Source organism: Myxine glutinosa, chromosome 4 (genome assembly GCF_964187855.1).
Source record: "Myxine glutinosa chromosome 4, kmMyxGlut1.1, whole genome shotgun sequence".
Lineage (NCBI taxonomy): Eukaryota > Metazoa > Chordata > Myxini > Myxiniformes > Myxinidae > Myxine > Myxine glutinosa.
This window is the reverse complement of record NC_136264.1, coordinates 113426364-113439625: the sequence shown is the minus strand read 5'-3', so window position 1 is coordinate 113439625 and position 13262 is coordinate 113426364. Positions and strand designations below refer to the sequence as shown.

The window sequence follows — 13262 nt, the reverse complement described above, 5'->3', positions numbered from 1 at the left end:
CAAACCGACACACAAAACACAAAAAACAAGGGGAGCGGCAGACAAGATGGGGAGAGAGGGGGAAGGACACAAACACAACATTTGAGAGCAGGGACATCAGGAGGACATGGGGGGAGATGGGAGAGGAATAAAACATATGAACACTGCAAGGACTCTGGGGTGAATTACCGGGGGTAGAAAAGATCAAGGTTTTCGATGGGGGAAGATAAGAGATTGTGGTGAACAGCTGTTTTAAAGACCTGGAGGGAGGAGTGGGATTGAAGGGAGTGGGGGAGTTTGTTCCAGAGGCGGGAGAAAAGGGGAATGAAAGAGTGAAGGTGAGCAGAGAGCCTAGACTTTGGCAGTTTAACCATAAGAGGGTTGCAGGCAGATCTTGTGCGACCTGAAGGAATATTGGGGGGACAGAGCACAGAGAGAGCTGGGGGAGCAAGGCCGGAGAGGAGTCGGTAGAAGACAGAAAGACCACCAACCTGCCTGTGGTGAGTGAGTGAAAGGCCCTCGGAGTTGACTACATCGCAGGAGATTCCAATGATTCTGAAAGCTTTGGCCTCAACAGCGTGAAGCCGAGCAAGGTGTGAGGCAGGAGCACCAGCCCAGAGGGGGGAACAGTATTCCATTGAGCTGCGGATGAAAGCCTTGTATGTGGTGAGGAGCTCAGGTGTGCCAAGGAAGGACTTCGCACGACGGAGGATGCCCAGTCGGCGACTGGCTTTGGAGGCCAGCTTGGAAATGTGGTTTTCCCAAGAAAGATCATGGCAGATAGTGAGACCCAAAAGCTTGAGCGACAGAACTTCTTGGAGAGGATTGTTGAGAAAGTAGATGGGAGGGTTGTCCAGTCGGTCCTTTCGGAGAGACATTGTAAGAGTGTGAGATTTGTCAGGATTGAAAGACATGTTCCACTTGTTTGACCAGTCTGTGATTTTGTCCAGGTCTGCAGAGAGTGAGGAGGCTGCAGACTGCCGATCTGAGGGATGAGGAATGGAGCGGCAGATAGTGGAGTCATCAGCAAAGAGATAGAGAGGATTTTCCAGAGAGTCGGAGAGGTCATTGATGAAGACCAGAAATAGCACAGGGCCCAGAACACTACCTTGGGGAACTCCAGCCAGAACAGGAAGGGAAGATGAGAGAAATCCATTCAGGGCCACGCGTTGCCTACAACCAGAGAGGAAATCCGCAAGCCATGAGTGGAGATTTCCCTGAATACCATAGGAGGTGAGTTTGGTGAGCAGAGCTGGGTGCCAGACCGTATCGAAGGCACAAGATATGTCAAGTGAGACAGCTCTGATTTCCTGTTTGGGATTGAGGACCTCCATCCATTGTTGAGACAGCAGAAGCAACATGTCCAGAGTAGAATGACCTGGTCTGAATCCAAATTGATGATCAGAGATCAAGCCATTGGAGAAGAGGAGGGATTTGATATCTGAAGCAATGATGGATTCCATGACTTTGCTGATAATTGGGAGCAGGCTGATTGGTCTGTAGTTGCAAGGATCTGTTTTTGCACCTTTTTTGTGTAAAGCGGTAATGTTTGCTGATTTCCAAGATGCTGGCAGATGACCTTGAGCAAAAGAGAGGGTGAAAAGAACAGAGAGAGGGTGAGATAGAGCGGCACAGCAGGATTTTAGGACCCGAGGGCTGATGCCATCTGGTCCAGTTGCAGAATCAGAGTCGAGGTTTGATAAAAACTTCTCCACCTTGTCAGGAGAGAAGGACACAGAGTCCAGGAGCAGTTGGGTTGACTGGGAAAGGTGGGAACAGAGAGAGATGGGTTTGGGACACAAGATTTTGAGGCAAACACAGAGTTGAGGCATTCGGCTTTGTCACGTGCGGTGTCAACTGTGTAGCCATTTGAGGTAAGGGAGGGGATGGAGGGGGAACAAACACCAGAAACGGATTTGACCAGACGCCACCAGGATTTGGAGGAAGGAGACAGGTTTGAGAGTTCAATCTTGAGTGTGGAGAGATAGTGCTTCCTGGCACTACTGAGGGTAGAAACACACTTGTTTCGAGCTTGGTGGAAGGAACTGAGATTGCCTTCAGTTGGATTTGCCTTCCAAGACGCAAAGGCAAGTTGTTTCAGGGCAACTGCCTCACCACAAGATTCAGTGTACCATGGACGGGGGGAAGGGTAAGACAACTGAAGACGAGATGGGATAAATCTGTGCATGAGAGAGAGCAGTTTGCTTTGGAAGAATTCCCAGGAAGAATTGATGTCAGAGGCATTAGAGATGGGAGACCAGTCCAGTTGATTGATGGCTGCTTGCAGACCGTGCCAGTCGGCCTGAGTGAAATGCCAGACTCGTCGGCGCTGAGGAGGCTCTCTGAGAATGGCCAGTGAGATGTCCACTTTAACAAGCACATGATCAGAAGAACCGATTGGAGCAGAAGAAGAGCAGCAGACATTTGCAGGGAAGTTAGCAGGGAAGTTGCAGGGAAGTTGCCATAATGTCAAAATTACTTGACCAACCTGAATGTCTCAGTGTGGATCTGCCCCATCTTAAGGCTATTCACAAACCCCTGCTGAATGGGGAATGCCCCACGTCAAGTGTGGAAGATGAGGAATGTGTCAACCAGCTCAGTGATATCATGGATGCTCTCATGGTAAAGGCAGAAAAGTAAGATAGAACCGGTAAACTATGGATTGAATATTTGAAGCAAGTGTCCATGATCAGGCGTTTCATCCGAGCAGAGCGCACTGGGGATTGGGACTTGCATCTGCAGGCAGTCAGTGAAATGATCCCCCTGTTCCATGCTGCTGGTCACCTTGCGTATGCTAAGTCTGCCCGCCTCTACCTTGACCAGATGAAAGACCTTGAAAGTACCATGTCTTCAGTGCAGTTCTATAACTACACAGAAAGAGGGTTCTTCACCATTCGACAGACATAAAAGTTCTGGAGTGGCAATTTCAGCGACCAGACAATCGAACAAAATGTGATGCGATTGCTGAACACATCTGGAGGTCTGGCTCATGGTCGTGGAATCACAGACAGCACAATAGCCAAATGGGTTCATGCCATGCCCCGATGTATCCCAATTTGTGATGCGTTGGAAGATTTCACTGGGGTTCATAGTCACACGTCTGACCAGCATGTGGACCTGCGCGCCAGCAGCACAGCTCGTGACAGGAAAGACTACGAGACTTTCTTGCAGTGGCTGGAAGTGCACTCTCCGTTCTCATATGGAGAACATGACTCCCTAGTCAACATAGCAAGTGGGTTGGTTGCCGGCAAAAATGTAAATGCGGATCAAGCGGTTACGGTTGGCACCAAGGCAGCTTCGGCGATGACGGGCAAAACGTATGCCGACGTGAAGTTAAAACGAAACGATCGAGTGACTAGTATCAGTGGTGACAGAAACAAGATCACTGTTCGCGGCGTTGAGGTGGAGGTGAATAGCACATTACTATTCCTAAGGGTCACATGCGTGATCAAGGAGAGTGCTGAAATGGGGGGATATCTCCTTCATGAATTTGCCAAACAACCACCCTCCTTGTTCGATAAAGGGCTTATGAGAAAGAATGTGAAGAGTGGCCTGGCAAGTATCCTGCAGTCTAAAGTGAGTGTCCACCTCAGCCTTCCTGATGGAGCACGCTTCATCCCCGATGGGGGTCGCCTCCTTCAAAGCTTGCCCTGGCCTGAGAATGCCACATATGATCAGGTCTGTGACAACTACGTTTTGTACGTACTTGAACATTATGGGATGCAGACCATAATCGTGTTTGATGGGTATGGCAGTGACTCATCGACAAAAGTAGCAGAACAGCAGCGACGAGCACAACAGAACACATCAGCTGATATTCTGTTTGAGCTGGAAATGAAAACCACCACAAGAAAAAAAGCATTTTTGGGTAATGGCAAGAACAAGGATCGACTGATTAAAAAGATGATGGAAAAATTTGCAGCCAAAGGTGTGAATGTCAAGCAGAGCACTGCAGATGCAGATTGCCCGATTGTATCAACGGCCATGGACACTGCCAAAGCAGATACAGCACCGGTTGTTGTTGTGGGGACCGATACCGATTTGCTTGTGATGCTGGTAGCACAAGCTACCACAGACATGGACCTCCATATGCTCTTTGGATGGAACCCATTGCAAGTGTACTCTATAGGGGCAATTCAGGCAGCCTTCCAGAACATCAAGCAACACCTGTTTGTGCATTCAATAACAGGATGTGATACCGTCTCTGCCCTCTACAATCAAGGGAAGAAGAAGGCTCTTGCAGTGTTGGATAATGGTGACAACTGGGATTGCCTGAGTGTTTTCTCTCAATCTAAAAGCACTCAACAAGAAATAGCGAGAATGGGAGAGCTGTTTCTGCTGAAGCTGTATGGAGCAGCTCGATCGAAGTCACTGGACAAACACCGATATCTCATGTACTTCTGATCAATCCATAGAACATCTTTGACGTCATCTGGTTTCAAGCTGGAATCACTCCCACCTACTTCGGCAGCTACCAAATTCCACAGCTACAGAGCATACCATGCTGTTCAGCAGTGGCAGGGGAATGAACTGCTGCCAACTGAGTGGGGATGGCAGTACAGAGAGGGACTATTTGTTCCAATCGAGACTGATAGGCCTGTCGCTCCTGAGAAAGTGCTGAAAATGATATCTTGTGGATGCAAGGCGGGGTGTGGAAAACGATGCACTTGCTACAAGTCTGGTCTGGAGTGTACCCTCTTGTGTACTGTTTGTAATGGCCATAATTGCAAAAACTCTCGGGACATTGATTTAGAGGGTGATAACAGTGTTTAAGTCAGGAATAAGAAAAGTGACATTCAGTTAACATGGTACTGTCCAAAACACTAGAATCAGGTTGGGATGACTGGGATCAAAGAGTTGGTCTGCTTTTGTGTCGTATTGTAATTAAATGTCAAATCCCCATGTGTTGTTTACCTCTTGCAGGCCTTGTGGTCACAATGTGAAACATTTTGCATGAAATAAAATAATAGCAAATTAAACTTATCATGATTTTGATGTATTTTTGCATTACAGCAGCGGCAATTTTGTCAGCCATCTTGGATTACATCTACATATCATTATCTGAGGTCACTGAAATATATTCTATTAAAATCCTAGTGTGCTAAAACATATATTTAGCCACGAAAAGTACACTTTTATGAGGTTCTAGGCTGAAGTTATCCATATTTATGTATTTTCCATCCAACCGGCGGCCATCTTGAATTTTGAAAATGCCACAAGGTGGGACTCGTGGGACTTTATATTGTGGGCATCCACATGGTATTCTGAAGCTCTGTGCAAAAAATCAGCTTTCTACTAATTTCTCCTAGGTCCTAACCTAATGCTCGTGGGCTACATGCCGTTGCTGGTGGAAGAGCAAGGAAAACCTACAAATGTATTTGAAAACACAAGTTAAAGATAAAATTTAGGTCAATAATAATTACAAAAAACTCTTGCAGTCTCTATGTCGTAAATACTATTTGAGAGGCCCTAAGGCATTACACATACGAGCATCAGCTCACCTTTGTGGGCAATTTAAAGTGGTGATATTTCTACAACGATAGGTTTTCTGGGAAAGAGGGTACACTTGAAAATGATTTATGGGAATATTGTAATCATATTTGGCTTTGCTGGACCACACTGTTAAAGTTGTTTTTTGCAATGTAAAATGCCAAGTGATCAATTTTGAAGATTTCATCACATCACAAACACATATGCAACTATTTACACATATACAGCCAAAAAGTTCGATCTTGGTTTCATCAGACCACAGAATCTTGTTTCTCACAGTCTGAGAGTCCTTTTAGGTGCTTTTTTGCAAACTCCAAGCAGGCTTTCATGTGTCTTTCAATGAGGAGAGGCTTCCGTCTGGCCACTCTGCCATAAAGCCCAGATTGGTGGAATGTTGCAGTGATGGTTGTCCATCTGGAAGTTTCTCCCATCTCCACACAGGATCTCGGGAACTCAAGCAGAGGGACCATCGGATTCTTGGTCACCTCTCCTACCATGGCCCTTCTCCCCCGATTGCTCAGTTTGGCCAGGCGGCCAGCTCTAGGAAGAGTCCTGGTTGTTCCAAACTTCTCCCATTTAAGAATTATGGAGGCCACTGTGCTCACGGGAACCTTCAATGCAGCAGAGATTTTTTTGTAGGCTTCCCCAGATCTGTGCCTCGACACAATCCTGTCTCTGAGCTCTGTAGGCAGTTCCTTCAATCTCATGGCTTGTTTTTTGCTCTGATATGCAGTCAGCTGTGAGACCTCATATAGACAGGTTTGTGTCTTTCCAAATCATGTCCAATCAATTGAATTTACCACAGGTGGACTCCAATCAAGGTGTAGAAACATCTCAAAGATGATCAAGAGAAATGGGAGGCACCTGAGCTAAATTTAAAGTGTCATAGCAAAGGGTATGAATACTTATGTCAATGTGATATTTCAGTTTTTTATTTTTAATAAATTTGCAAAACTTTCTAAAATCCTGTTTTCTCTTTGTCATTGTGGGGTATTGAGTGTAGATTGATGAGGGAAAAAATGAATTTAAACGATTTCAGCACAAGGCTGCAACATAACAAAATGTGAAAAAAGTGAAGGGGTCTGAATACTTTTTGAATGCACTGTATGCAGAGTGTACATTTTTAAAGGCCATGTGGTGTAGCAGCCATATTAGCTTGAAAGCCGATATTTAAAAAAAATTCCCTTCTCTGAAACTGCTTCAACGATCGATGTGAAACCTGTCATGGCCAGTGAAAATGTGATACTTGAAAACTTGGTTATTTTTAGTACAGTGAACGAGGGCATCTACCCGTTGTGGGACTTTGCGGAGGCATATTGGCGACCGTCACATTAAAAAACATTGTTCTAGTTTTTTTTTTTTTTCCCTATTCCTTTGTCTTTCTCCCAGTTATCACTATATATCTGCTGGTATTTCATCTTGTATTTTTCTTTTGTCTTTTTTGCAATTGTTGGGGCTGTATTTGTTGCTGTTTCGGAATGGTGCGTCACATCTTCTATTCACACAATTAGTCCCACGTTATTGTGGGGTTGGCTGAAAGAAGCCTGGCTCATGTCTTTCATGAACCGGTTGGCATGTTTGATTAAGGATCGGGTTGGAATTTTGCCATGGTGACGGCGATAGCTCTCTTACTCTGTGACATACACCATGGGATCTTTAATGTCCACCAACTAATGCTGGCAGACGGGATGTAAATGGAAGAAACTGTAAATAATAATAATAATAATAATTCATTTATTTTGTATAGCGCTTTTCAAGAAGCCCAAAGGCGCTTTGACAGAGTGGAAAACATAATGCATAACAATACATGAAAACAACAATTGCAAAAAGACAAGAATCAATAGGGAAATATTTTAAGCAAAAGGAGGGAGAAGGAGAAGAGATAGTCAGGGGTTAAATGCTGTGGGTTAAATGTTGAATGCAGTGTTGAACAGGTGGGTCTTTAGTGATGTTTTGAATGTGGCGAGTGAGGAGTATCTGATGGTGTGAGGTAGTGAGTTCCAGAGGGTGGGAGCAGCGATGGAGAAGGCCCTGTCCCCCCAGGATCTGAATTTGGTCCGGATGGAGGGGGTCAGGAGGTTGGTACCAGCAGAGCGGAGGTTGCGGGTGGGAGTGTGTCTGGAGAGGAGGTCAGCCAGGTAGGATGGGGCCAGGTTATGGAGGGCTTTGTATGTCAAGAGGAGGATTTTGTACTGGATTCTCTGGGGGATGGGGAGCCAGTGAAGCTTGTAAAGGACGGGGGTGATGTGGTCACGGGTCCGGGAATGGGTGAGTAGACGGGCAGCGGAGTTCTGAATGTATTGGAGTTTATTGGTGATTTTTGAGGGTGAGCCATAGAGGAGGCTATTGCAGTAGTCCAGATGGGAGGTGATGAAGGCGTGGATGAGGGTTTCTGCAGCCGTGGAGGAGAGGGATGAGCGGAGACGGGCAATGTTTTTCAGGTGAAAGAAGGCTGACTTTGTGATCTGTTTAGTGTATTTGTCGAAGGAGAGGGTTTGGTCAAAGATGACGCCAAGATTCCGGATGTGAGGGGAGGTGGATACTGGGATACAGTCGATGTTGAGGGTGAAGTTGTGGGTGGATTTTGTGAGCGTTTTTGGGCCAATGATGATTATTTCAGATTTATCACAGTTAAGTTTGAGGAAGTTGATTTGAAGCCAGGATTTTATTTCAGTGATGCAGTTTGTCAGGATAGAGTGGGTGGCGGTGGAGATGGACTTGGTGGAGATGAAAAGCTGGATGTCATCGGCGAAGCAGTGGAATTGGAGACCATGACGGCGGATTAAGTGACCGAGGGGGGACAGGTAAAGGATGAAGAGGAGGGGGCCAAGAACTGAACCTTGGGGGACACCTTGGGGGAGGGGAGCAGTGGGGGATTTGCAGTTATTGATGGAGATGAACTGGCGTCTGTCAGAGAGGTATGATTTAATCCAAGAGAGGGCAGTGCCGGTAACGTTAAAGGTGGATTCAAGTCGGGTGAGGAGGATGGTGTGATCGATGGTGTCAAAGGCAGCGCTGAGGTCGAGGAGGACGAGAATGTTGAGGTTGCCAGCATCAGAGGAGAGGAGAAGGTCATTGGTGATTTTAAGGAGAGCAGTTTCAGTACTGTGGTTGGAGCGGAATCCGGATTGGAATGTTTCATACAGGTTATTGGCAGAGAGGTGATGTTTGAGTTGAGTGGCTACAGCGCGTTCCAAAACTTTTGACAGAAAGGGTAGGTTGGAGATGGGTCTGAAGTTGTTTAGGGTGTCAGGGTTTAGACCAGGTTTTTTTAGAATGGGGGTAACAGCAGCAATTTTGAGGGAAGGTGGGACGATGCATGTAGACAGGGAGGAGTTTATTGTTGCAATGATAAGTGGAGAGAGAGCAGGAAGGGAGGCCTTGACAAAGCTGGAGGGGATGTGGTCAAGAGTGCAGGTGGCAGTTTTCATTCCTATGAGGAGTTCAGAGAGGTCAGTAGGGGAGATTGGGGAGAACCGAGACAGGGGATGGCAGGACAAGGGGGGGGCAGGTGGTTGGAGGGGGAGCGGGTGCGGCGGTGGTCAAGCTGTTGTAGATGTTGTCAATTTTGCGTTGGAAGAAAGAGAGGAAGGAGATGCAGTTGTCTACTGTGAATGACTGGGTGGTGGTGTTCAGGGGGCGGAGGAGTTTGTTTATTGTAGAGAAGAGTGCTTTTGGGTTTCCGGAGCCAGAGTGGATAATTTGAGAGTAGTAGGCGGAGCGGGCGTGGGAGAGGGCATCTTTGTAGTGTTGTAGGTGGTCCTTGTAGGCTTGGGAGTGAACTGTGAGACCTGTTTTATTGCGGAGTCTTTCAAGTTGGCGAGCACGAGTTTTCATCAGGCGGAGTTCAGGGGTAAACCAGGGAGCAGAATGGGTGAAAGAAACTGTTTTGGTTTTTACAGGCGCAAGCTGGTCAAGGCAGGAGGAGAGAGTGTGGTTGTAGTAGTCAGTGAGGTCGGAAGGGGTGTGGAGGTCAACGAAGGGAGAAGTGGACATTTTTTCAGAAAGGGTGGATGAGAATGAGGTAGGTGAAAGAGCATTTCGCTTACGGAAGGTGATAGTGCGATAATGCCTTGGTGCTGGGGTGGGGATGTTGATGGTCATAGTGATGGCTAAGTGGTCAGAGAGGGTGAGGTCGGAGCCAGAGAGATGGTGCAAATTTAATCCAGTGGAGCAGACAAGGTCCAAAATGTGACCACGGTTATGGGTAGGAAAGTCGACATGTTGAGTGAGGTTAAAGCAGGTGAGTAAATCAGTGAAGTTGTAAATCAGTAAATGTTGCAAAATGTCAAACTATCTTTCTGTCCATTATATTTTTCTAGTGTAAATTGTTTTTCTAACTTACAATGACACTTTGGTGAAAGTCTTTTTTAAACAAAACACCAAAGCAAAACATTATAGTGAAATGTACCAAAACAGTCAACTCAACATTTCTGATTGATCAAATGGTCATGGTCCCTTGTGTTCTGAAAATGCAACCAGGCAAGCAGCATTGCACAGGCTATGCCCAGGTGGAAAGAATGGAAAGCCCAAGGCAAATGTTTGAAAGCAATTCTCTACCAATCTTCATATTGTTTTTACATGATTCTCTCTTTTAAATGATGAGTTATACAACAGATTGACTCGGTCATGCCAATTTGAATTACACACAAGTTCATAACTTTACGCACTGAACTTTAATCCACTAATACTCACATGGTATCCTCGAAGCAGATACTTGGACCAGCGACACTGGCTGCACCACTCGCAACCCGGAAAACAAAGTGGTTTTGAGGACATGTTGAAACGAGACCACACTTGAAATGCTTTGGCACACTGCCTGCAGAAAAACCAATGTGCAAGCTTGTTTGAATTAGCATTTACTTCCCAATAAACCCCAATGATTAATTATGCATGTCAACATTAGGTTATTTGTAAGCACAATGGTAAAGCCCTCCAAATTAATCAAAGATAAAAATTACAATGACATCAAACCTTTAAGGATTATTGAAAGCTACCCAGCAGTGAGATAAACATTTTATGAAGCAATAATGGAAATGCAGGTTGGTTAAAAAAAAAAAATTCACCCAAACAAAAATGTCCAATTTCAAGTTCCATCACACTCCTGTGCAATCAGCCATGCCTTATGGTGAGTCAGGTACCTCGACGACCTCAAAACACAGGATTGTTAAGATTTATGTACCATTCAGTACCAAAAATACATCTGGATTCATATACTGCAACCTTAAAACATTTGTGTCTAAAGTCTAAACTACACCTGTGCATGTTTGTGTACAAATTCAAAAGTAGTTTTCTTTTCTGATGTTCAAAAAAAATTGGGGAAGCACTTAAAAATGTATATACACACAACTGCAACAAAAGACTACACCACAGAGGATTTAGAAGATGCTGGAGAGAAAGTAGTGCGATACTAAACAGGATTGATACCCAATTCCCTGTGAAAAATGACTCTCCCATCAAATTTAGTTTTTAATTGCAATTTGTCCATTCATAATTTGAATCGAGCTGCTTCTGCTCGAGTTTGTGCAAATAAGCCTTACCATATGTCAAAACTTGTGGCAGAATTGTTATACTTACTTGATGTTACAATTGCTTCTTGATCTGAAAGATAGAGAAAAGACATTTTCTGTTTAATAATCTTTGCACAAGTAACGGGAAGAACACAATAACATCGTTTGCCATTCTAAATAACAGACAAAAAAATGATTGTTCACAGAGAATGTGGTATATTTAAGATGCAAAAAAATTGCCCTGCCTAGATTGCACATCATTTCCTCCTTGTATGTATATCAGAATAGATATTCTTCATAAATCAGGTGCGTATTGTTTTTAAACCAGACTCAGTGGCGTTAAGGTTAGAGTGTCCAGCCTGAATCAGCGGTTTGAACGCAGGCTGAGACATACCGTATTTTCATGCAAACAACTTGTGGTCGACCAATATAATCAGCCGATATCTGGCGTTTTGAGGTTATTGGCATCGGCTGATGATGGCACTGCTGTGGCCGATATTATTTCAAATAAAGAAATAAATAATTATACATATATATGTATGTATATATATATATATATATATATATATATATATATATATATATATATATATATATATATATATATATATATATATATATATATATATACACAGTCACATGAAAAAGTAAGTACTCCCCATGTAAAGTTTTGACTTTTTCAACATATTTCAACATACAGCTATTTGATCTTCATTTCAACAATATTGATAGATAAAGGCGATATAATATAACAAATGTCATGAAACATTTACATTTTGTAGTCCATTGGATAATTTAAATAAACATAAATGAAAATTTCGCATGTGGAAAAAGTAAGTACACCCCTACATTTATTACTACTTCAAATGCCTAAAATGAGAATCAGGTGCACCAGCTCAGGCGCAAATGATTAGAACATCGTTAGAGAGGATCTTGGAGGAACCTGTCTTATTTAAACCTCAGACATTTAGTTTGGTTTGCTCTTTGTTGTTGAAGTGTGTGGCGTCACCATGCCTAGATCAAAAGAGCTCTCTGAGGCCTTCAGAAAGGAGGTTATAGATGCCTACGAGTCTGGGGAGGGATTTAAAAAGATCTCCAAACAATTTGAAATCAATCATTCGACTGTCCGGAAGATCATCTTCAAGTGGAGAAGATTCCAAACAACTGCCAACATGTTCAGGCCAGGCCACCCCAGCAAGTTCAGCCCGAGAGCAGACCGCAAGATGCTGAAAGAAGTCTGTGAGAACCCCAGAACAGGACCAACAGGTAGCTCTTGCCACTATTGATGTCAAAGTACACGAGTCTACCATTAGAAAGAGGCTGCACAAATTTGATCTCAATGGGAGGTGTGCCAGGAGAAAACCTTTGCTGTCCAGAAAGAACATCAGGGCAATACTAAAGTTTGCCAATGAACACCTAGGCAAATACCAGCACTTCTGGAACAATGTGCTCTGGACAGATGAGTCAAAGGTAGAGCTATTTGGCCACAGAGCCAGAAGACATGTTTGGCGAAAACCAAAGACAGCATTTGACCACAAGAACCTGATACCAACTGTAAAGCATGGTGGTGGAAATATTATGGTTTGGGGCAGCTTTGCTGCATCAGGGCCTGGGCAGCTCACCATCATAGAATCCACGATGAATTCTTCATTGTACCAGAGGGTGCTTGAGGATAATGTGAGGCCATCTGTCGGAAAGTTGAAGCTCAACCGAAGGTGGACCTTGCAACATGACAATGACCCTAAACATACCAGTAAATCCACCAAGGAATGGCTGAAAAGAAAGAAATGGAGGGTTCTGGAATGGCCAAGTCAAAGCCCGGATCTAAATCCCATCGAGATGTTGTGGGGCGATTTGAAACGAGCTGTGCATGCAAGAAACCCCTTAAACATCGCACAGCTGAAAGAATTATGCATGGAGGAGTGGGCAAAAATTTCTCCCAGTCAATGTCAGAGACTGGTAGACAGTTATAAGAAACGCATACTTGAGGTTGTTTCTGCCAAAGGGGGCAATATCACCTATTAGAGCCAAGGGTGTACTTTCTTTTTCCACATGCGAAATTTGCATTTATGTTTATTTAAATTATACAATGGACTACAAAATGTAAATGTTTCATGATATTTGTTATATAATATCACCATTATCTCTCAATATTGCTGAAATGAATATCAAATAGCTGTATGTTGAAATATGTTGAAAAAGTCTAAACTTTACATGGGGTGTACTTACTTTTTCAGGTCACTGCATATATATACATATAAATATATACATATATATATATAT

General features: G+C 44.1%; 1 protein-coding gene across 1 annotated transcript in view; it reads right to left on the bottom strand.

Annotated features, from left to right (window-relative positions):
• Positions 1-13262, bottom strand: part of LOC137425089 (protein FAM3C) — an 86024-nt gene that overhangs the window by 28733 nt on the left and 44029 nt on the right. The window contains exons 4-5 of the mRNA XM_078776288.1: positions 11047-11070; positions 10165-10288 (exon numbers count right to left, since the gene is read on the bottom strand). Coding sequence (XP_078632414.1) covers positions 10165-10288; positions 11047-11070 — 148 coding nt within the window. The remainder of the gene's footprint in view (positions 1-10164; positions 10289-11046; positions 11071-13262) is intronic.